The sequence below is a fragment of the Sphaeramia orbicularis genome, chromosome 16 (assembly GCF_902148855.1).
Source record: "Sphaeramia orbicularis chromosome 16, fSphaOr1.1, whole genome shotgun sequence".
NCBI classification, from domain to species: Eukaryota; Metazoa; Chordata; class Actinopteri; order Kurtiformes; family Apogonidae; genus Sphaeramia; species Sphaeramia orbicularis.
Genome location: NC_043972.1, coordinates 48,221,397 through 48,246,344, shown reverse-complemented (window position 1 = coordinate 48,246,344; position 24,948 = coordinate 48,221,397). Strand labels below are relative to the sequence as shown.

General features: G+C 38.4%; 1 protein-coding gene across 3 annotated transcripts in view; it reads right to left on the bottom strand.

Annotated features, from left to right (window-relative positions):
- The window catches only part of rgl2 (ral guanine nucleotide dissociation stimulator-like 2), a 63,489-nt gene that overhangs the window by 31,186 nt on the left and 7,355 nt on the right, over positions 1-24,948 (bottom strand). For 2 of the 3 annotated variants that reach the window (XM_030158235.1, XM_030158233.1), the window contains exons 3-10: positions 16,200-16,247; positions 14,275-14,358; positions 13,985-14,151; positions 10,782-10,835; positions 7,968-8,164; positions 7,418-7,524; positions 4,091-4,306; positions 519-622 (exon numbers count right to left, since the gene is read on the bottom strand). In XM_030158235.1, the coding sequence (XP_030014095.1) occupies positions 519-622; positions 4,091-4,306; positions 7,418-7,524; positions 7,968-8,164; positions 10,782-10,835; positions 13,985-14,151; positions 14,275-14,358; positions 16,200-16,247 (977 nt within the window). Of the gene's footprint in view, positions 1-518; positions 623-4,090; positions 4,307-7,417; positions 7,525-7,967; positions 8,165-10,781; positions 10,836-13,984; positions 14,152-14,274; positions 14,359-16,199; positions 16,248-21,168; positions 21,371-24,948 lie in introns of those variants that run through there. The other variant, XM_030158234.1, reaches the window with a different exon arrangement.

Below are 24,948 nucleotides of genomic sequence, written 5' to 3'. Positions count from 1 at the left end.
AAACTGATTAGAGGGTTCGCTGCAGCCGCCCCCACCCTATGGAACTCACTCCCACAAAACATCAGGAACTCAGACTCAATACAAAACTTCAAATCACCACTCAAAACTCACCTGTTCAAACCTGCATTTTCTTGAGCCCCTTTTTTTCCCTCTGTTCTTTTTGTTTTGTTTGTTTGTGAAGCGTCTTTGAGTGTCCAAAAAAGCACTATATAAGGGTGATGTATTATCATTATTAATATTATTATTATTATTATTATCTGTAGATGTGTCACTCAGTCAAGCAATTACAAGGGATTGGACGTCTGCTTCTAATCACATAAAGGCTAAAGGCTTGGACTGACCCTGTTATTTTCCACATAATGTCAGAACTATTTCGTCACATATTTTGTAACTTTTGCATAAAATAATCCAGATTGTATCTTTAAAATACAGGCACTCTACATTAGGATAGTGTTCATTTTCACACATGTACAGTATGAATACAGATCCATTTTGGAGACAGCCCTGTGTCCACAGACCTGTCAGTGTCCTGCCAGGTCTTCCTGAGCCGGTGGATGGGGTTACTCTGCAGGGCCGACACGACGGCGTACAGCGAGGAGAAGTTTTTCCTGGCTCTGCACTCCTGTGAAGAACACACATAGCTGATTACACACATTTGCACATACACACACCTGAGCTCACACGGAAACTGAAACGGCCTGTGGGTGTGGAACTGGATTGTATTAAATTACAGTATGGCCCTGACGTGCTGAATAATGTATCCCACCAAAGAGGTTTGTCCCAGTAGATTAGAGGGAACTATTGATCACACATTCACTGGTCAAGGCAACGACAGGATGAAGTGCAGGATAATGTGCAGCATAAGGTAGTGCAAGAAAACACATACAATGCAAAAGAAAAAAAAATAGTAATAGGTAATACAACCCTATAAGCTATATACATATTTACATAAGCGTAGAATCACAGTATGTCAGACAGTACAGGTGGGTCAGTCATCTGAGAACTTCTGCCGATGACAGATGCTGTTGTCGGTGAAGTCTGAGGTACAGAGGGTGAAGATGAAAAGAGACAGCACCGTTCCATTCCCCGTCCTGCAGACTAGTTACACAGCGACACATCCTGTGGCCGGTTGGTTTGGTAGTCGATGGTCCATGCATCTAGAGGTCGATCCAGTCCTAACCCCTCCACATGGTGTTGAAAATGCTGAAGTCATAGTAGAAGACTCTCACAGCGCCCCCACTGGTCTCCAGGTGAGTCAGAATCTGATGCAGCAGGTAGAGGACAGCATCATCCACCCTGATGTTGGACCAGTGGAAGTGGCTGAGGATGAGCTTCTCCATGGTCTCCAGGTCAGGGCAACGGGACTGTAGTGGTTTGGACTTAGGAACAGGGTCCACACAGGAGGTCTTCAACAGGGCGGAGACCTTTTGACACACTGACCTTATCCTGAGATGGTCTTCAAGCCATGTAGTTCTGCTCCAGCTGCTCCTCCTCCAGTTTTCTCCCGTTTCTGTTCTTGTTCTTCCTGATTCCATGTTTGAGTTCATGTTGAACCCTCCTCTCTGTTCCCTGAAGTTAAAGCCTCCTCATCCTGTTCAGCAGGGCTGTAAGGCCAGGGGTCACCCAGGGCTTGTTTTTGGAGAAACACCGTACTCTCTGGGTTGACACAGTGTTCTCCACCCACAAAAACATACAAAAAGCAGCTCAATGTCCTCAGTGCAGACTTGCTCCTTTACAGTGATGTGCATACTGTTACACCATTTCTGGTTAATATACACCATCACTCCCCCACCTTCTTGTGACCAGTGTAGTTTCTGACAGTATCATGAGGCTGTATTCAGTGCTCTAAGCTCATCAGTCAGTACTGGAGAGAGAACGGACATTTCCCATAATAACAGAGGGTAAATCCGGTTTGCACCTCTGTTTCCTCTCCTTCTCTACAGCCTCTTCCTTTCCTCTGTATTTTAGTTGGAAATCATAGAACATAGGGGGCAGCGTAGGGCAAACAGCTGATGTCTGGTGGTAATGATGGAACTGTAATTTGAGCTGAAAGGGTTCCAAAAAGTTCACAAAACAGTAAAAAAAAAAAAAAAACACAAAACTAATAAAAGTAGTGTCTTTGTGTGCACAATTGCAACAGGACTTGATCATATTAACAAAAGAATAATGGCCCTGTCTCTCACGTTGTTCTCATGTTCTATCAAGAATCAATAACAAGTTGAATTTGGGAGGTTGTCAGGTTCTGTCGCTATGTTAGAGTCCTGTGGTCTGGATGCAGGAGATCAATCTCCCAACAGAAGTGGGTGGTACTTTCACTGGAGGAGAACTCAACTAATTCAATGAATGTCCATATATGACTTCCTATCTGTGCTCAATAGTAACTATATTGATATTTGTAACCATTTCCATGTTATAAACCATCAAAATGTGGACCATTATAAGTAAAGGCAAATTTTTTATATTTAAAAAATTCTTCAAAAATTAAAAAAAAAAATCAAAATTTCTCAAAACTGTGAACAAACTTTGTAGACATTATCCCAAGGAACCTACATACAAAATTGGAGCTAAAAACAAAAAACCTGCACAGAACAGATAGAAAAGACTTGAAAAGAAGAAAGGGGGTGGAGCTGCTGTAACATGCTGTAATGTCCATTAGTTTAAATGTGGGTGAGTTTGGGACGGTACTTTGGCAGCGAACCAGTCAGGCTTCACTTTGCCAAAGAGGCTGTAAAGTGTGTGTCAGTGTGTGCTGGTGCAAACACAAATTCAGCTCCAAATTGAGATACTAAAGAGAAGCAGTATTTTATTCACAGATGAAGAGACTGAGTCGACTAAAGCTGTTCATTTGACCAGAACAACCAGGTTTCATGCGTTTGAGCAGATCCTGTCCTTGTAGCAAGCACTTAAATGTGTTGAAAGAAGCCGATTGTTGCACGCAATAACTGTTACAGAGCTCAGCTAATCTACATTTCCCAGTTTGAAATATCCATGTTTTTAAGTAGATTCAGTCCTTTAGGCCAGTGTTTCCCAACCTTTTTGAGCCACGGCACATATTTTACATTAGAAAAATCATAAGGCACACCACCAAACAAAAATGTCCAAAAAGTATATTTATTGAAATATAATACAAATCTAGTCTCAATCTACTTCCTCAGTGTGAAACCTGGGCCTGTTTAGTTGAACATAAAGCTGATATTCTTGCAGGAATTGAAGAAAGACACACACGAATCTTCCTCAACAGTTCTGAGTCTCTCTTTTTTCGTCTTTATATCAGTCATGCTTGAAAAGCCCACCTCGCATAGATAGGTTGTGGAGACAGGCATTACCCCCACCCCCCCACCCCCCCCCCACCCCAACCCGATATCCGGGGTTCACGGGTAACCTGCTGATCCGCGCATCACTAGTGAGGGGGGCTTTATCAACAGAACGCGCAGCATCTGGGCAGGTCCACTTTCACTTTTATTTTGCAAGGGGAAACAGGAGTTGGTGCATGCAGTCGTATGTATCTATATCACGCTGCTCGCTTACAGTACCAATCAGGTGAAATTGGATAATCTTCCACAGCACACCTGATGATTTTTCACGGCACACTGGATGGGAAACACTGCTTTAGGTCATGCAGTACATCCTCCGTTTGACTCAGCACATTACTGCTGCGTACTCCAATTCCTAAAGGTGAACTCGTGTGTACATGTAGAATAAAAAAATCTGCTGAGCTTCAACCCCCCACCTCCTATCTTCTGCCAAATTGGTTGATTATCAAATGTTTTTGCTGCTGCTGCTGCTGTGTCAAAAAAAGAAACATCCACCACTGTGTTTTGCTCTCAGCTTTCGATTAAAGGGAAATTACCAAGTACAGCTAAAGCAGAAAGCAAACACACTGAATTTGTGACGGTATGTGCAGCGTCAGAGCAAAGAATAGGATTATGGTTAGAGGATTACTGGGGGTTTAGTGTAGGAAAATGCATACTTGCAGGTTTTTTGGGAAGCTTCAGAATCCCAATAGGCATAATATTATCCAATTTGTTCACTTCTTATGTCAGTGAATGATGTATTTTGAAAGTGTGCCCTCTGGTTTGTATAGACTGACCTCTGCCACGCTGATCCATTTCTCCAGGAGTCGTGCCCTCTGTTGGCTGCGCAGATTCGTGGACCAGAGGCAGGATGCTAAGACGGCGTTGGCCAGTTTGTTGAACTGGCGTACGGTGGCCCGGACAGACCAACACACTCCTTCCCTCCCTTTTTTGTCCCTCTGAGACCAGAGAGAGCCGAGGCAGTGGTAGGGAACCAAACGGACGAACAGCTCCTACAACCAGGCAGGATGTGGAAGCAAAGGGTTTGTGAGGATCTCAAAGCCCAGTATAGAAACCTTTATATTTTCAACTGTTAATAGAGCTATTTTAAGAGTTATGTCAGAGTCTGGAACAGTGTTCACTACCACAGGGAGATGAGCTGTGAATAGGACAGATTTCAAAAGATGAAATGAGTGAAATATGAGTTCTCATTGAATTTCCATTTATTTTCATCAGCGGTAAAGCTCAAGAAAATAATAAGAGCCTTGAGATTTCTATTTTATGGCTCCTTAGGATCCAAATTTACAAAAGTATCTAATGAAGTACCATAACACAATCATAATACATGTATATTCGGTTTACCGACTGCTCCACTGTTAAAATAATGTGTCTGTTTCTGCTTTATATACTTTTGCTCTTGCTGAATCCTTTACGTCCTTTTTTATCTCTTTCAACTTGCTGTGTGTTTTATGTCGTCTCTTCTTTCTCTAGTTCTTCTCTGTACTTTGCATATCTTTGGTGAGGTCAGCATTTATAAACTCTTCCAGAACATTCTTCTACTGTTTTCAAAATCCCAAAAGTGTGAGTGTGTCACACCATCTTTCTCCTTCAATGTCTTGCTGATAAGGTTTAGGGTTTCAGTGGCTGCTGCCTTTTTGTTTGTCTGTGCAGCCACAAAAGGATCAGGTTGCGAAGCAGAGATGGTTTGTGTGCGTCCTAAAACTATGGTGCGGTAGATTCACCAGGATACCAAACAGCAGAGAGACAAACAGGCTATGGATAAGAATGTGGAGACAAAACTGAATGTGAATTCATCGAAGGGTGTATGGATGAGGCTCTGTTGCGTTATATAACATCTGAATGACCACTTCATCGAAAAGAGTGGATCCTTTTCACAGCATTTTAGTTTAAGGTCAGAGTTTGGCTTATTACAGAACAAGTGTAAAACCAAGATGCATTTTTGAAAGGGAACAAGTTCTACTTTCTCTTTTTAGCATTTAGGTAAAACACAAGCTAAACTGAATAAGTGTACACCTGGCTTAAATACAATCTTAAAAACAGACCACTGATAACCTGGTGGATGTTAAAAGGATATATACACTAGTTAATATCCTCTAACCAGACCAGTTCATCCAAAGGTTAAATGAGATGAATGTAAATCTCTGTATTATGAAATGGTTTCATTGTTTTTAATAAATACGTTCCAACAGGTCTAATAATTAGTGATTTGTAGTGATGAAGTTGCACTTGGTGATCTCATGACTTAAATTGTCACATGGCCTGCTTTTCAGAAAGACTGCATACATTGTATTGTTAAGGGTTTGCTCCTCGTGGTGAACCCTCTGTATTTACTTTTATGAAGTCATCTTTTTATAATAGACTTAGATACTGATACGCCTACTACCTGGACAGTGTTTTTCACTTGGGTGGACTTCTTCACCATGGAAAGGATCCTGTGACCATCCACCACTGTTGTTTTCCATGGACGTCCAGACCTTTTTGCATTTCTGGGCTCACAAGTATGCTCTTTTTTCTCAAAATGTACCAAACTGCTAATTTGGCCACTTCTAAAATTTCCACTAATCCTCTGATAAATTTGTCCTAACCATAGTCTGTTTCAGCTCCATTGAGAGCTCCAGTGACCACATGCTGTGGGCTCACATCAACAACTTCCAAATGCAAATGCAACACCTGGAATCAGTTCCAGACTCTTTATTTCCTGAACTGATGACTGATTAATGAGGGAACAGCCCATGAAATAGCTTTTGAGTCAATTGTCCAATTACATTTGGTCCCTTGAAAAAGAGGCGGCTACATATTGTAAAGCTATGACACTTTCTCCAATTTGGATGTGAATACCTTCAAATTAAAGCTGACAGTCTGCCCTTTAAGCCCATTTTGATTATACAACTGTATCTTGCATATGTTTTGGTAAACAGCTAAAATAACAAACCTTGTGTCACTGTCCAAATATTTCTGGGCTTAACTGTATGTCTTAAAAGGCCCTTTATCAGTGCAGCTCTGGTATTTTACAGATGTTGGTGCCCTAACCTACAGAAAAGACACTTATGGGTTTTACCATCACTGTTGCTTGTACAGGTTGCTATGCTAGTGAGTTTGTTTCAGTCTGTTTAAAGAGGTATTTCAGTACCTGTCTGTGCTAAAGTGTCTGGTTTCAGCCACACATTAACTTTATCTATGTAAGATTCTTTTTTTTTTTTTTTTTTTTTTTTTGCATCTGTTGAAGAAACGCTACTGAAGAGTTACTGAACTCTGATATGCAGTGAGTTTGATTTACACAGATTTAGAGTTACACCTGTCTGAAAACTTTATTGATGCATTATAAAACTCAGATGGGGAACATTAATCTGCCACAGTCTAGCTAATTAGTGGAAACACTGCAGCAGTATGTACAGGAAAATGTTAACGTATATGTTTACTTTATCTAGAGATTGTTAATACTGTAAAATGCTGCTTCAAAATAATGCAAAATGTCAGAGATTCTAGTTAGATAACAACTAAAAACCACACACACCCAAAGCCTCCAGAAACTAGAGAAAAGTAGAAGAATGTTTGGTGGATATAAAATTGTGATTCAGATTGTTGATTGTGTTTTTACCATAAAAGACTTCATCATATGATCACTTGGACAGATTTCCCAGCCCTAAGGGCCAATATGGTGCAAAAAATCAATAAATACAGCTGAGCTCTGACAGTGGCTGATCACTGATATTAGCCAACTAATCACCAATTATTTGACTCTGATGGAAAATAATCACCCAGAAATTGTGTGTGTAAAACTACCTAGATTTTTCACAGTTTAAAAATTAAACAAATCAATTTCACAGTTTAAATATTACATTTTAATGTAACATTTTTTTCTAATTCTCTAAAAATTTCTCAAAGATGAATCACTTCTCAGCCTTTTCTTGCTTCTAATGACAGATCAGGCTTTAAAAAAATTCAACAGGCAAAACACTGTGCTACTGCTTGAGCCAAATATCCCTGAAGCGACAGTAGAGGATATCTTAACTTAACCTGGTTCATATCAAACACTATTGCAAAAACTCAATATTTAGCTCCAGGCCACAGTCAACAAGCCAAGAGCTTCACACTGAACTCACCGTCTCAATCTTGGTGAGCTGCTCAGCGATGACTGCTGCAGGAAACCCCAGGACATTGGTGGGTTCAAACTTGGAGGGATCAGGAGGACTGGTGAGAGCTGACTGATCTGCAAGGCGTTATATAGTTTGGTTAAACTCAAAATACACTTTTGCTGAGGGAATAGTGGCTCCAGTGTTTGGTCTCTTCCATTCTTTTTTGTCCTAAATGCTTTGTTGAGGAAAGGGACAAAAACCAGTCTTTTAAATATATAAATAAAATACACACACACACACACACACGCACACGCACACACACACATATGTATATATATAAAATTTTAGTATTTTTCTGTTGTATTGATAATTTCTTTCCTGCTACTTTTTATTATACTCGAATGACGTGACTGTAACACCCAATAATTTCCCCCTGGGATTAATAAACTATTCTGATTCTGATTCTAAAGCACTTTGGTTTTCATTTTTACATTCAAAAACACACAAGCTACCCATTATTTTTTGCATTGCATTTTCTCCTGATGCTTATCAGCTACATCTGAGTTGAAATACTGACCTGTGCGAGCGTCCGGCAGCAGAGCTTTCTCACTGAGCTCCTCTGCGATCCTGAGGAGGCGAGCACGAAGGTCAACCGCTGCGGACGAGTGGTGGGGGAGGAGAGGCGCAAGTCGCAGCAGCCGAGAGGGCTCCCCTAAACTCATAAAGTCCTCTGGATATTCAGAAAGCCAGGTGCTGAATACTGTACACACCGCTCTGCAGGAACACAAACAGGAAACTGTGAATAAAGAACTGTTTCTACCTGTTCTGTGTGTCTCTAATTTTGGTGCCATGTTCTTGTCAAATACAACACATTTAAAGATATGTAAACTTTTGGGGTATCTGTCTCGGTAGTGCTATTCAATAGCTAATACCAGCATTTGTTGAAAAATGTGTGCTAAAATGTAATATGCTCAGGTTTTAGTTTATGGGCTGTATCAAGAGAGAAAGAGCATTTGAGACAATATTATTGTATTCTAAACATTCATCTATCCTTAAAACTTAAACCTAAACATGTTACGCAAGATATTATTGAAAGACAGATGGATTTATGTTTTTGGTACATAACAGAGATGAGATTAAAGACAAAAAACAGTAATCCCACTTTCGAGAACTGCACAGAGAAACCACATTGGACATTACACTTTAACAGAAAGCCATCCCTGTCCATTTCACGCCTTGTAAATTAAAAGACTAATTTCCAAGTCAATCCTTGATATTGCCTGAAACCAATGAAAGGTAGGACTGATATGGGAGCATGCATCTGTTGGTGCTCTAAATCCTGCCAGAAGCAGATAAACAAGCTGTCACAGATTGGAATTGATTGGGTATATTGATATTTTTCAAACACAAGTAGAATGTTTCCAAGAAACCGTCTTCTCTAGGGGTTCAGACAAGAAAAACAGCTTAGAGATGACTGTATAATATTTGTGGAGGTAAAGGATTAAACCTGCATTCTTTGAACAGAGACTGAACAATAGTGTCTGTAAATAAAGCTGCTAAAAGCTATTTACAGTGGCAGCAGAGACCTCTGTGGAGGAAAAAAACACAGGAAATAAAATACATATTGTTAGCCTCATAGCATAGTACTGGGGCATGTTGAATTCAGGTGTTTCTTTTCTAACATGGGTCTGGGGTACAAAACAATAATGACAAATGTCATAATATAGTTTTATATTGGGATAAATATCACTGCATTGGTTAGTTTAGTTTAATTGTTATCTTTGCTTCCAAAATGCCTCAGAGATGGTTTTTACTTAATTTCTCTCAACATTGAATTTTTATTTATTTTTTTTAATCCATGACTATGATTTTAAATGCTGCGTCTCTAAATTTCTAAAATATTTTTCGTGCTCTGACTGTAAATAATAATTTTCTGCTGCAACAAACCATCTACACGTGTGCAGTAGAACCCAACGCTTGCATTTTTTTCAAGATTTTACATGTTCAAACAGCGGGCGCGGCACTGAGGACACCAGTAGATAAGTCCACGTTTGATAAAGAATTCCAACTAGTCATAGAAACGTTAGCTTACCTTGTCATTGCTGATCACAGGGATCATGCTAGCTAGCTTCTTGAAAGCAGGGTTAGGGTTAATAATGAGCAAACGTCCATGTCATTAATATACTGACTTTTGCCATCTTCACCCATTGGCTGAACAACCAACAGGAAATAGAACTGTCTTGACGAATTTTTCATTTCTTAAGGCATGGGTGTCAAAGTCATTTTAGTTCAGGGGCCACATTCATCCCAGTTTAAGCTCAAGTGGCCCAGAATAGTAAAATAATAACATAATAGCCTGTAAATAATGACAACTCCAAATTGCTTTCTTTGTTGTAGCACAAAACCATTAAATAAAACTAGAAAAGCACTCGGAGAGCGCAGACCTCCACCAAGGCAGATCAGTGTCACCCCCCCTGATCACCACCAAAATTTAATCATTTGTTCCTTGTGCCAGTATCAACATTTCCTGAAATTTTCATCCAAATCCGTCCATAACTTTTTTGAGTTATCTTGCACATGGACAGACAGACAGACAGACAAACCAGCACCAGCAAAAACATAACCTCCTTGGCGGAGGTAATTATAAAACAGTGTACACTTACAAACTATGCTTTCACAAAAAAGTGAATAACCTGAAAAACCTGAAATTTCTTACAAAAAGTAAGTGCAATTTCAATAGTATCATGCCTCAACATTGATCAACACTGGATCTACAAATGCGCAAAACATTTCGGTATAATGTATAAGTATAATATAATAAAATAATACAATTTTGGAGAGTTTGGCACCAAAATGAGTCTGACCCCCTTGACTCTTAATATCTTTAGTGTAATTTTTGCACTTTGAAAATTCATCCCGTGGGCTGGATTGGAACCTTTGGGGGGGCGCATGTTTGACACCCCTGCCTTAAGGTCTCATGGTGCTGCTGTTTTTTTTATTATTTGAGCAATCAAATTATGGGTGAAAAGTATGTTGTAACGCAAACACTACTGAGCATGTACAGAGTAAAATATTACTGAAAATTGATTAGTAATGCCTTACACTACTGCGTTACAGCAAATGTAATCTGTTACTGTAATGCATTACTTTTCTAACCTGTTACTCCCAACACTGGATATAACCTGTTTCAAAATGACTAAATACATTAAATTTCAGTTGTTTTGTCACTTACCTCTATGTTGTTCACTTGTTTAATTTTCTCATTTCGTGAATAAGCCATGTTAGCTCAGAATGACATACTGTGCATAACACCCACATGGCTCACAGCTCCTGTTCACACATAAAGTCTTATTAAAGTTGCAGAGGTTTGATAAGACTTTCAAACACTCACTTGTTGAAGGATTGTCTCGTCTGGCTCCTCTCATCTCCTGGTGGATTCTCCAATCTGTGACAGGATCAGGAAGAAATGTGTAAAACAATAAATAAATGACAGTTCTTAAGGCTTGTTTTTTCATACTGTGTTTTGGTAGATGCTCAATCATACCCTGTGTACAGATGGGTGACAAATTAAAGAAAAAGCAACATGAAGTGAAGTAAGATCTCTCAGAACACTGGCTCAGAGACCGGTCCAGAATCCCACAAGTCTTCCTCTTTATCTTTTAGTTTTATTGGTGGTTGGTCAATAAAACCAGCTTTAAGGTGCATTACCACCATCTGGACCTGGACTGGAATATGGGCCAAAAAACATTACAAAAAAAAAAAAAAACTGCCAAACTATCACTAAAGTTTCCACAAATTGTATCATATCTTTTAAGTATTCCCTCTCTACTCTCCTGGATGCTTTACCTCCAAATGGAAGGTTACAATGATGCAGAATCCAGTGGGATGTTTCCCCCTTCTATACCTGTGAATCCCCAATCAGTGTTCCGCCTTGTAGGTTGTTTGCGAACTAAAGTTTAGCAGAACTAAAGCAGCAGAAAGGCCAAGATCCAGGAAAATGTGGACAATGTTAGTTTAGATAGTATTTCAGAAAAAACATGGACATGAAATCACAGCATGTTGGATGTGACCCATATGTTATGACAGATGCAGTTTAACTCAACACATGTGATGCACGCTGAGTGAGAAGGAGAAAAGTGACTCAGAACTTTAAATGTGCACTATGAACACATTCCTCTCAGTCAATAAACACCCCCATCCTCAAAGGAAAACTGAAACAGCTGTAGGTAAACTCACCTGTTGCTCACATAAGTATCATAAGATCATCTGTACCTCAGATTCCTTTTTCTAGAAGGCACAATCATCAATGATTTATAACCTTAAACTCAAATTTGTTCAGTTGTTAGTTTTTTATTCTTATTATTTTTTGCATTTATTGGTTTTATAAATTACCCATGAAGTCTGCAGGACAACAGAGGAATCCTCAAAACCAAAGGTTGAGTTATGTCAAACCAAACATGTTCATTTAAAACTGACAACATTTATTTGTTGTTCAATATAATTTATCAATGCTTTAACCCATAAAGACCCAGTGTGACTTTGTGGTAGATCCAAAATGAGTTTTTCTTTCTATTTGACCTTTCTTAAGTGATTTATCATAATTTATTTTAATAAATGGTATTTTGTATTTTGTGAATTTTCAGTGAAAATCAAGTATTTTCTTATATTCAATTCACTGATCATGTAGATGTTCATGAAAGCTCAGATTAAAGTTTAGGTTTAGGGTTAGAGAAAACTGAAAAAAAAAAGACTTTTTCACCAAATATATCAACAACTGATATCAGCCCACAAATTGTAGTCCGAAAGTATGGTGTTTCTAAATAGGGTTTCACCACTATTTTCACAATTTAATATGGTTTCACCACTTTTGCCTCAATTTGGACATCTAAGACTAAAACATTTGTTTGTGGGCTTAGATGAGGTTTGCTTTGGAGTTTGTGGGCTGAGAATCATCCATGTGTTGACGTTTGTTCAGTCCATCTATGAGCTGTAACAGTAGTTACTTCCACACATAGTTGTTGTTGTCAAACAGCCCCAGAGCCAGTAAGAGTGTGAACATAAAGTCAGGTCTGGTCAAAGACTCACAATGAGATAAAAAGGTTTAGGATGATGCAGGTAAATGTTGCTGTGATGTGAACTGACACATCAGCTCATCTTCAGTTGACTCAGTTTGACAAATCACCAGAGGCTGGTTTTAGAATGTTGGATCATGTGTAGTGTGTGTTTTTTTTACTGTAGTTCACCTACTAGCATGAAGCAGCCTGTCTCAATAGTCTGTTTTCTCTGTGCATTAGACATGACACCATCTCCTCTAAACAAACAACAGAACTGGTCTGAGAAGAGACAAAGAAATTCCCGATGCTCTTGTTTTTTCATCATCTGAACTGCTTCATCCTCGAGAGGGTTGCGGGGGTGCTGGAGCCTATTATGGGCGAAAGCGGGGTACACCCTGGACATGTCTCCAGTTCATTGGAGGGTTGACATATAGTGACGAACAACCAGTCACTCTCACATTCACACCTATGGGCAATTCAGATTACCCAATTAACCTATCAGTTCATGTCTTTGGATGGTGAGAGGAAGCCGGAGTACCCAGAGAGAACCTACACAAACACGGGAAGACCATGCAAACTCCGCACAGAAAGGTCCCACCCCCGTCAACTGGTGTTGGAATCGAACCCAGGACCTTCTTGGTTTGAGGTGTTAACATTTTTTAAGTGTTTCTGCCGTTTCATCAATACAAGAAATCCACAATAATAAGTAACTCAGTATCACTGTCTTTCATGTTATTCATATTTTGAGAGGCTTTTAAGAAGTAAATCCTGCCACAAATAATTCTGAAAGGCTAGGAGTTGGATCTGAAGTGTAGAGAGCGGTTGCTGTTGAATCGATTCACTGTCTCGTCCTGTTGCATTGGTGTGAACTGACAGGTTTCAGGATGTTGCAGAATGCAGCTTTGCATGTGGTTGCAAGTTGGAGCTCGTCCCATTGTAAGTGAACAGTGAAGCGGCTGTAATCATGAATGTATGAGCACTAACTTCATACATGTACATATCTCACCTACTGGACCTTTGATGATATAGTTTAGTCATTTTTCCACTTTCTTATTACCTGTTGCAGTGTTTGGACTTTAAAGATGCAAACTCAGCAAGTGCTGGGGTTCTATAGCTGCAACGCCTGTTTATAATCAGTATGTTGACAGTTTTTGTAACTTTGGAAACTTACAAGGGATTTAAAATAAGTTATTTTGCTTCTAACAATGTCTGACTGCTACTTGTCAGCAACAGTAACAGAAATCTGCTTTTTGTCTTGCCTCTGTTGATTTAAATTCTCTCTGGCTGGGATCGGTTTGAGATTACATCTATTGTAAGTTATTTTCTGCCACACAGATGCTGACAGATGTCTGTGGTTGCTGTGAAACTTTGTTTGAGGAACTGGTATCATATTATTTAAAGGCCTCTTCCTCTAATCTCACCAAAAGAAACCATTGTGATTATTCTCGTCTTTAGTTTTGTATCATTTTAAAACATCCTTGCAAACCGTCTGAGTTTCTTTTGTTAGACGTACAAAGCAGCGACAGAACAGACTCTGTACCTATCAGTAAGGATGTCGAGGACCCTCTGTGGGGAGCTGAATGATCGGTACGTGGAGAGGAAGATGGTGATGAAGGACGAGTCTCCCATACAAAAGGAGTGAAGGAGGTGGAGCACCAGCTTCTCCTCGGTCCCTGCTTTCACACACTGGGAACGAGTCACTGCCGTCTGGAGAGGAGGCAGGAAGGAAGGAAGACAAAGAAACACAAAAAGAAACACAAAGGAAGTGAATGTTTATGAAAGTAGGAAGCCTTTTCAGTCAAGCGTCTCAGTCATTGACATCTGCCTTACCAGGGGACTGGTCGGGGCCCCGTGCTGCTGTTTAACCACCACGGTGTAGATCACCCCATCCTCCTCCTCCTCCACCACTGTGGACTACACACAACTCAGGTTAGGGCAGCGTTTATGTGCTGCAAACACATGTAGATGCCCAGTCATCCCCCTCATATCATATCAATATCAACATCATGTACAACTATACTAAAAATATGTCAATAATATGTATGTATGTACAGAACAAGTACATACATACATACAAACACTGAAATCTTATCTTTTTTTTTTTTCTTTTTTTTTTAGCTTATTTTATCTTGTATATAATTTGTGGCCGGAGGAATTTTGACATCCCCTATTAGTCTGGCTGCTGGTAGCTGTAGTTTGCACTGTGGCTGCCACCATATTAACTTTTTGGAACCAGAAGGGATGATATTTGGATAAAAGGTATGGAACTGCAGGAGGCAGAGGGGTCAGAGGTCAGCTGATGCTAGGTTAGCTAACTAACTTACTGACTCTGTAAAAAACAGGAAAACCTGTTAGTGAAACCTACCTTATAGAGCTGCAACGGATTAATCGACTCAAAGTGATCCGAAAAAATCATTCAACCACAATTCTCCTGAATCAAAGCTTTGTTTCCTTCATTTCTCTGCTGTTAAACATTGGTTCCACTGTTGTGTTTCACATGGACGCTTATTGTGACGCACAAAGAAGCTTCAATTCAGGAAAACTGCAATAGAATATTTCCCTTCAATCAATTCGAGTCGATTAATCAAATAGTGAATTTTTGAATTCGCTTCAAGCACCTCATCGATTAATCAGTTGCAGCTCTACCACCTTAACTGTCTATCAGGAAAAAAAAATGCATATTATTTAATAACCCTAAACCCCAAAAGTCAGATGCAGCAGAACAAGCCATCAAACAGACATGTCAATCAAAGCCTGACATGGCAGAAACCACATCTATTTGGCCTGAGATCTGATTAATGGGGGAAAAATTTAAAGATGTGTTAAAAGGCTCCAAATGAAACAAATGAGACAAGAATGACTCCTGAAAAAAAAAAACATATAGACTTAGTATTTCTTGAGAAGTTCAATGTACATCTGATGGAGCTAGGGGGTTTTTCAGCCAAATTTAGTGGCCGTCAGAGGTACAACAGCCTTCAGACACTTCCTCTTCCTCAGCTTCATGTTCTTTCCCCTTGGCTGGTGCAGCTCTATTCATTTATCAGTTTGCATTGCTTCTCATCCAACCAGATACACTGTTCAGGTTAAGATAATGGTTAGAAATGTCATCCGAAAGTATTTAAATGCAATAAGGTAACAAACAGGATAAGCAAAATAGTTAAAGCAACTAGTACCAGCAACAGTTACCTTCCCAAAAATGGAGCTCAATGCTAATTTTAAAGCAGCGTATGACTTTCATCACAAATTTTTCTTCAAATTTGTAAAATCCCAGTGATAGCCTTAACTATCACTAATCCATTAGTCTTTCCGTGCTTTCACATTTAAATCACGTCCCTCACGGTGAACAACTTCGAAGACTCCATCATAAACACAGTCCACTTGTTTACATAACAAACTGAAATGTCACTTGGGCCTTTTTGGAAATTTTGTCGCAAAGTGCATTGTGGGAATGGCTGAATCTGTGAGAAACTGCTTTTGCTTCCCACAATGCACTTCATGATAAAATTTCCTGAACTATATAAACATGCACAATAAATACACAGTCCATTCCTGTGGCTGATCCAGCATCCATCTATGTAAAAATAAAGCTGCTCTGAACTCTTTCCTCACATGCTACATGTAGATCATGTGATGTAATTTTAGCCTCAGGGAAAGTCCCTGACACAGTTACCCCATTTAAAGCCCACATCGGCTCAGTATCCAGCACCTCAATCAGCACTCATGCGTTTCAATGTGTTCAAATATGTAAGTCTTACCAGATCCAGAGGACAGTACCAGGTTGTCTTCATCGGTGAGGGCTCTGCCTGAGAAAGACAAAAAGTCAAAGAAGTAAAATGTTTGTTCGGACAAATGGGTTAATGGTTTTAGGATGTGATCAGCTCATCCATGTGATCAATCAACACTTAATCTCAGACAGTTTAGAACATCCCAGACCAAAACCAGTCTTCATTTGATGTCAGTTACAGAATGAATGAAAAGCTTTACATTCTGGTTTATATGATGAATTGTTCATTTAGCTCATGTAGAAAACATGTCAACAGATATCAGTTGTGAAAAATTAAGTTGCAAAAAAAAAGTTGCCTTAAGGTGCAAATCCAGAAAGAATATGTGTAAAAAAATAAAATAAAATTTTATTATATATATATATATATATATATATATATATATATATATACTATATATATATATATATATATATATATATATACTGTATATATATATATATATATATATATATATATATATATATATATATATATATACACACACACACACACACACACACACACACACACACACTATATTGCCAAAAGTATTAAGTAAGTATGAAAAAGTATATAAAACCACTAGGAGATATGATGCTACTGACAGACGACCAAATGAAACACTCTGATACAATGTAAAAATATATGGATTTCTCTGAATTTGAAGTTCTGTATACAACTAAAAATATAAATAATAATAATGGATTAGATTTATATAGCGCTTTTTTGGTCACTCAAAGAGCTTTACATTATTGACCCATTATTCATTCGCTCTCACATTCTCCCTCTGGTGGTGGTAAACTACATATGTAGCCACAGTTGCCCTGGGGAGACTGATAGAAGCGTGGCTGCCAATTTGTGCCAACGGCCCCTCCAACCACCACCAAACATTCACACGCATTCATACACCAGTGTGAGTGGCACTGGAGGCAAGGAGGGTGAATATAGCAGTTGTTTTTAGATTAAATGTGGAAATGTTACATATTAAAGCTTTAATAACATCTTTGTCACTATCTGAATTTCAACCTCATCCTCTGACTCTGCATTTACATCCAGACATTACATTTCCACACTCTCTCTATATAAGTTAAAATGACTGACAGAAGGTGAGGGTCAGTCACAGATGACAAACACAAAGCAAATTTATACAGCTTTTATCACACTGTTGGGTTCAACAAATGGCCCTACAATACATCAACCTTTTAATAAAGTAATCTAAAAATGCCAACAAATGTAATTTATTGTAATTCTTACCCAAGTAAACCAGGCAATCATGCACATAAATACCCTTGAGAAAAATATATTTCAGGAAAAATATGGAAATGCCAAATTAAAGGTATCTACTAAATTCAATCTTCACTGAATATACTGTTTCTTATTTACCTTTCCCACAGACCCAAAAGCACTTTAATAGCCTATTTGTTTTGGCAGCATTAGTACAAAGACTAACAGCTACATACTGATGCTCGTGATTCTTGGATCAGAGGATCCCACAGCCTAACAGAGTCACATTACAGACAGGAGATGACTCAGAGCATTTAATAAAGACAAACTGGCCTGTTGGTGAGTGAGGATGGAAGACATACAGCAGCACAGACAAATATTTCATTACTGTCAAAAAAAGCTGTGATAAGAGGCAGATGACTACTTTCTAACATCCTTGAGACTGTAATATGTTGAGATACCAAAGGACAAGAAGCTTTTCTGTTTTTCATAAGTTTAATATTACGTGTTTAGGCAGGCTCTTGTGTTTACAGGAAATTTGGTGGTTAGCCTGTTGTTCGTTGATGTTCGTTGACTCCATTTCTATGCTAGCAGTAGCAGGTACACCAGTGTTTTTCAACTTTGGGGTCAGAAACCCACATGAGGTCACCTGGAATTCAAATGGGGTCGCCTGACATTTCTAGTAATTGATACAAAATTTTAAAAAACTTACTAAAAAAAATATATGGTGAGTTGAGAGAGACAATCACAATACATAAAAGACATGACAAACTCTGAAGCTGAAACTGAAGCACTGTGGTAGTGTTTATCTTTCAAATTTTCCATTGTGGCTGGTTTCAGATGCTGCAGCTCCTTCATAATTCATAGTTTGAGTTATTGTTTTTTTCAGTATTAATTTGCAGTTTTTTTAAATACAAGCTGGAATGACTGTACACATCCTGAGCAAGGAAAATCAAATTCTCACTTTGTGCAGTAATCTACACCTGGTTTTTCTGTCTCCATCCATAATAATATATATTATATAGCCTAAATGTCGCTTAAAATTAACATTTATTTGCAACATAGTATAGCAAACTATTACATGATCAAAAACAAATTAATTTTAGCGAAAAAAAATGTCTCCGTTTTGAATGTCTGAGGTCACTAGAAAATTGTGATGTTAAAATGGTGTCACGAGCCAAAAAAGGTTGAGAACCACTAAGGTACATTGTTGTGGCTATAGAGGATCAGAACAGCATAAAGAACTTGCTGATGACCGTTTTGGGGGGGATTTTTGGGAAAAACTGACCCAAGTCCTCTACATAGAAATCAAACACAGTACAGGCTATTATCATGGATTTAGCAATCTGAAACACACAACTATATCACTGCTTATTATCATGGATGTGTGAAACCCAGACAGTTGATAATTCAGAAATGAAGTAAGTTAATGTCAACAACTGCCAGCACAGAACAAACCTCAACACTCACAAAAGCACATGAGCACGTGCAGATCTTGCATACGGAATCTCATTATGCTTTATTTATTATTTTTTTAAAATGATCAGTTCAGGCACCAATTCAGCACTAATGTAGGAAAAACTGAAACAATACGTAACCCTATACTTGTAACATCGATCTAAACAAATACCTATCCTTTATAAAACTATACTTTAAAGAGGCAGTTGTCACAGCAAAGCAATAGCTGCTGTGGAACAAGTAATATTTTGCCTTTTAAATGTACCCCAAAGGTTTGCAAAGTCACAGTTACTTCCACCCTTTAGCTGCAAAACTGTTGCATTGTCTTTAAAACTAGCTCCTGTTTCTGGCTGATAAGAGCACAGACACCCAACCTTACACTAAGTGTAGTAAGTAAGCTCTAAAACCAAAACAATGAGCTGTTGAAGTCTGTATTCTGTTGAGAGCCTGTTGTTTGTTAAGGTTAGCCAATTCCTTTTAAGCTAACAGTAGGCAGTGCTGTAGGCAGCAGCGAGGCATTGAAGCATTCCAAAGGGAGGCCAGATTTTCACAAAAAAAAAAAAAAACAGCTCTCAAATCATCAAACACTGTGACATAGTTGAAACCTTGCCGTCTGTTTTCAACACCCCTGGGTACCCCTGTTGTGCCGGTTTTTAAAAGGCGGAACATCAGGCAGAAGTCAATGTCAAATCTTAGATACTGATAATTAATGAGATGGGTTGAGTGGCAATGACAATCAGGCAGATCCATTAAAGCACATTCATGCTCTACGTTAAAGGCATACGTATATGGAATGAGCGTTCTGTCTGATCTCTGTGTTCATTATGTTGCGGATTTCTGTCCAGTCCCTGGGAGCTTGTGGATGCGAACCCCAACAGAGAATACGGAGCAGTACAACAGGGAACCATGGAGGCAGTGTTGAGATTTGAAGAGAAGAATTTCAGAGATGGTGGAACTTTTCAAAGAGCGACTGTGTGAGTTAGTGAAAAACTACCATAATATTTATGACAACTATCCTTTGAAAAATCAACATTCATATCTACATTTTTAGGAGGTAGGGATTAGTGTGGGTGGTAGAGCTCTAATGTGGACTGCTGTCCTGTTTCATGCTATGTTTAGGTGTCTTACTTTAGTCCAACTCCTAACCCTTTTTCAAACCCTAACCATGTTACTTATATGACTAAACTAAACCACAACCACAACGATATTGTTTAAACAATGTAAAATATCTGTTTCACTGTCCCATGTGTCCAAATATGGTCTTTTGAAATGTGACATCCATGCAGATTAGCATCGGTATGTGATGAGTTCAATGAGAATATTGAATAAAAACCAACATGAATCCTCTAAATAAACATAAATGTACAAGCTTTATCTAGTGCACTTTTATCATAATGACAACCGAGACATTAAATAACTGGCTTCACATGAGCACAACATGAACATACTGAATATCGAACCTTTAACTGATACAGTTGAATAACAACATTTTAACCATTTCAGTTTATCTGGAACAAATCAAACAGTAAGTTGTGGTGTAAAAATAGATTTATCTTTAGCTTTATTTAATTTTACTACACATATTCAAATTATATCCAATACTGTGTTAGTTTTGTAGTTTTGCAGGTGGCATGTCATGAATGTGTTTACATGTGAGACCGAGTATCGCTTTACACTTCTCCTGACACTGCTGAACTCTCCACTCTGACTTTCCATAATTAAAAATGAATGAGCAAAACACACTGATGTCATTGTGGGAGTCTGAAGTCATCCGCGGACAATTTGACAGGGTTTGCAGTCATGAGTCAGGATTTTTTGAGTGACAAAACACATAACTAACTCCTTGGAAACCCACTCAAAACACATCTTCCACATCTTCTAAAGTTTCCTCACTATTACGTAGATCTTCCAACACAAAGCTTAATAACTTTCTGTTTATTTTCATTTATTTTGCATGCACTGACTTCTTTCCAGGGTCAAAATGCAAATTTAAGAAATACATTCAAAGAGCAGCAACCTGCCATTCTCCTATGTTTACCTTTGTCTAACCTGAGGTGTAATTAGGGGTAATAAGCATATGTTAGTCTCTATTAACCTTCCTCAAATTACCTTGGCTTGAATTGATCAAAGGTCAGCTTTCCATGCATGTACCTTTTGCATTCATTCAACATGCATTAAACCAGTTCTTCAACTCGCTGCCTGTTTCAACACATATCTGCACAAGGGCTTTCCCATGAAAACCCTACACCCCTGACATACAAATAGTCACACAAGTTACCTTTCCCTCAGCAAGTCCAGACAGGTAGTAATCCTTAAGCTTCCTTGAAACCCTCAGGACAAAGTTGAAAACACAGCTTTTCGTTTCCCCATTTTCTGTCATGTGTTGAACGTTGTCTTTCCCAATCTGCTCGTCTCAGCCGCCTCTGTTTTCAGTATCAGTTGATCTAGATCTCTATGTTCCTGCTTCTGCCGTTTGCCTCTAAAGTTCTGTGGATACTGATCCCTGTGACACACCTGAAGCAGATACTAAGCCCCGCCCCCTATGAGCCTGCATCACAGAGACACACCCATTACTCACACTTAAACCCAGTACAAACACACAGGGATATGTTCATGTTGACAGGACAACACTCATTTACAGTCACCCTTTACACAGTCCACATGAACATAGTGATATTCATGACACCATGTTGACCTACATTTACAACATTCGATATGACTGACCTGAGATGGCACTTCCAACCTGTACTCTAGTGTTACAATTTAGCACTGCATTTTTATTACTGATCAATCCCCTGATCTTAATTATAGCATACCCCTATATCCCTATAGGGGTATGCAGTATTTTTAGTGACACTGAGCTCAAATTCCATAATAATCTAATAATACACCTATAGAGAGCAGCAGAAATGAAAAATGATAACGTGGATAAACTCAGCACCTCCCTCATCTCATAGTCAGTGAGTTGTTTGCTTAGACACCTGAATTTTGACATTTAAACAGGACTTACTAACAAGTGAAAGTGAAGAGGTTGTCAGTGAGATGAATCATCATCATCTGTTCTTACAGAGGGATGTTTTGGTTGGGTTCCTTTTGTTATTTTCCAATTTCCTTGATTTCTGCAGATTTAACTGATCAAATATTCATCTATAATGGACCAAGAATGTTCATCACAGTTCTCTAATGACAAATGGACATCTCAAAGCATCTGTTTTGCCAGACAGACTTTACACAAACCAATTACACCTGCATTTCTATTCAGTAAAATCACCTAGATTATAGTGTAGTATAGTCTAGTCTAGTCTAGTCTAGCATAGTATACACAGTATTGTATAGTATAGCATTGCATAGTGTAGTATAGTATAATATAGTATAGAGTAGTATAGTATAGCACAGTACAGTATAGCACAGCATTGCATGGTATAGCATAGTATAGCATAGTATAGTATAGAGTAAAATAATATAGTATAGTATAGTATAGCATAGTATAGTATATCGTTGCATTGCATAGCATAGTATAGCATAGTGTAGCGTAGTATAGTATAGTATAGTATAGTATAGCACGGTATAGCATAGCATTGCATAGCATAGTATAATATAGTATAGAGTGCTACAGTATAGTATAATATAGTATAGTATAGCACAGTATAGCAGGGTATAGCAATGCATAGCATAGCATAGTATAGTATAATATAGTATAGAGTAGTAGCATATAGTATAGTATAATATAGCACAGCATAGTACAGTATAGCATAGCATAGTATAGTATAATATAGTGTAGAGCAGTATAGTATAGTATAGAATAGTATAGTATAGTATAACACAGTATAGTATAATATAGTACAGAGTAGTATAGTAAAGCACAGTATTGTATAGTATAGCACTGCATAGCATAGTATAGTATAGCATAGTGTAGCATAGTATAGTATGGTATAATATAGTGTAGAGTACAATAGTAAAGCATAGTATAGCATAATACAGTACAGTATTGTTATTATTTAACACATAAAAATAACATTAAACAGGAGGAAAATCAGTTTGACTCAAAGTAATAAATTAAGAAAATGTGAACTGATTATTTCTCGTTTACTCAGAACCGACTTTTATTGGTTAAGTTGATTTATCTAATGGGGAAGAGCTCTTTGCTTATAAGCAGTGGCTGAGCCCCCTGCAATGTCATTCAGTAAACAAACATAGTAATAAATGCATACACGTGTACACACAACATGCAAACTGTTGAGGGAAAGCTGCTCGCACATATATAAGGGCCATCATCAATTGACACGTGCAACTGCTGCCTACACACACATACATGAGCCCACACACACATACATGAACCCACACACACATACATGAATCCACACACACATATAGAGACAAAGCCCTGCAGCTATTTCCAGAACAATACTCCCTCTCTTTGAATCTCTCCTTTCCTTTCCTCTCTTCTGCCTTCGTTCGATGACCTTCCCGTGCAGATAAACCAGTTTGACTGAGTATCCTGTTTAATACGACGCTAGGCAAAACAACAGTTACCTGTGAAAACCGCCATCTGATATTAGGTATGACGACAGCCCTCATATTTTCATTGACTTTATGAATGTGTACTGTATGAGCAGTATGAGAACTGCACATGTCTGACAACAGGCAGTAAATGTTCAGACGGTTCCTATACAAGGAAGCATGTAGTGTTTATTTAAGGGGCTAATGACAGCTCAGTGCAGCCATGTTAACTAGGTGGAGACTTTCACAGCTCTGTGTGTGTCTGTGTGTGGAGCGCAGTTACATTATTAGCAAAGCAGCTAACACAGAGCTCAGCCTGTTCAGTCAATAATAACATACAGAGGACGGTTTTCATCTAATGTCACATCCCAACATAGATAGATAGACAACTCCAGTTCAATAATCTACCAAGTAGTTGTTTAAATGACTTTAGGTGACCACCCTGAGCTCTGATTAGAGACCTGGACATGTTTGCATAGTTAGTGAGCAAAAAAACATGAAAACAAAGAATAGAGGCAAAGTTTTAGGGTTGGTAAATCCATAGTTCTTACACAACACATGTTGAAATCCCGTTGCACCACATGGATTAGTGCTTATGGTGGCTTGTGGTGAATATGTTGTATTACAGTTATGGATGGACAACAATCTATCCATGTATTTTGGCAGAATGAGGATATACAATGAATACTGCAATCATGGTGTGACATTGACACAATAATAATTAGGTTACAGACAAAACTGCCAAGGCCAACTGTGAAAATGGATATGGAGGTTAAATGAAAACATAGCGGACAACACTGACATGAAAATATAATGGAATATTACAAAAGGACAAAGCTATTAGTTTTGAGAGTAGATTATTTAAAATGGACTCAAAAGTTTTCACACTGTTAAGTCAGTAATAACAGTTAAACTGTTTGTTTCTTGTTTATTATTATTGTTATTATTATTATTATTATTAATAGTGATGATGATGATGGTCTCTGGAGTATATTTCTAGTTCTAAATGAAATCAGAGTAAAACTACTTTTCTTACATCCTTATGCCTCTAACATTCCCTTTGTCTTTCCATATTTAATGTCTTCTTTGTCGTTCAGCTTTGCTAAACAAACACTGGAGCTACGCTGTGAGCACACAGACGGTCTAATGTTATAGATGAGAGTTCAGGCCAATCACAGTATGATTAACAGCAGTAAACTGCAGACAGGTCTCACGCAGATACAAAGACTCTTAAATGAGGCTGTAATTATTGCTTGTTTATATAAAACATTGTATAATATCTCCCTAAGGTCTAATCTTACTGCCTACCTCTTAGGTTAAAGAGGTTTAAAGCTCCCGGTGGTCAGGTTTCTATTCTTCACTTCATATTAGTGATCCTGTGGCCTTTAAAGACACCGGCCCTTTGCTCTGTTTCCTTATTGTAGTTGGAGCTGATACAATACAATAAAGATACTTCAGATGACAGTGTATTCATCAGAACTGTTATTGAACTTCCCTTCTGAAACCAAGCTGAATCTGGGTCAGAGGAGTCGGCCTTTTTCTGATGAGAAACTTTTCA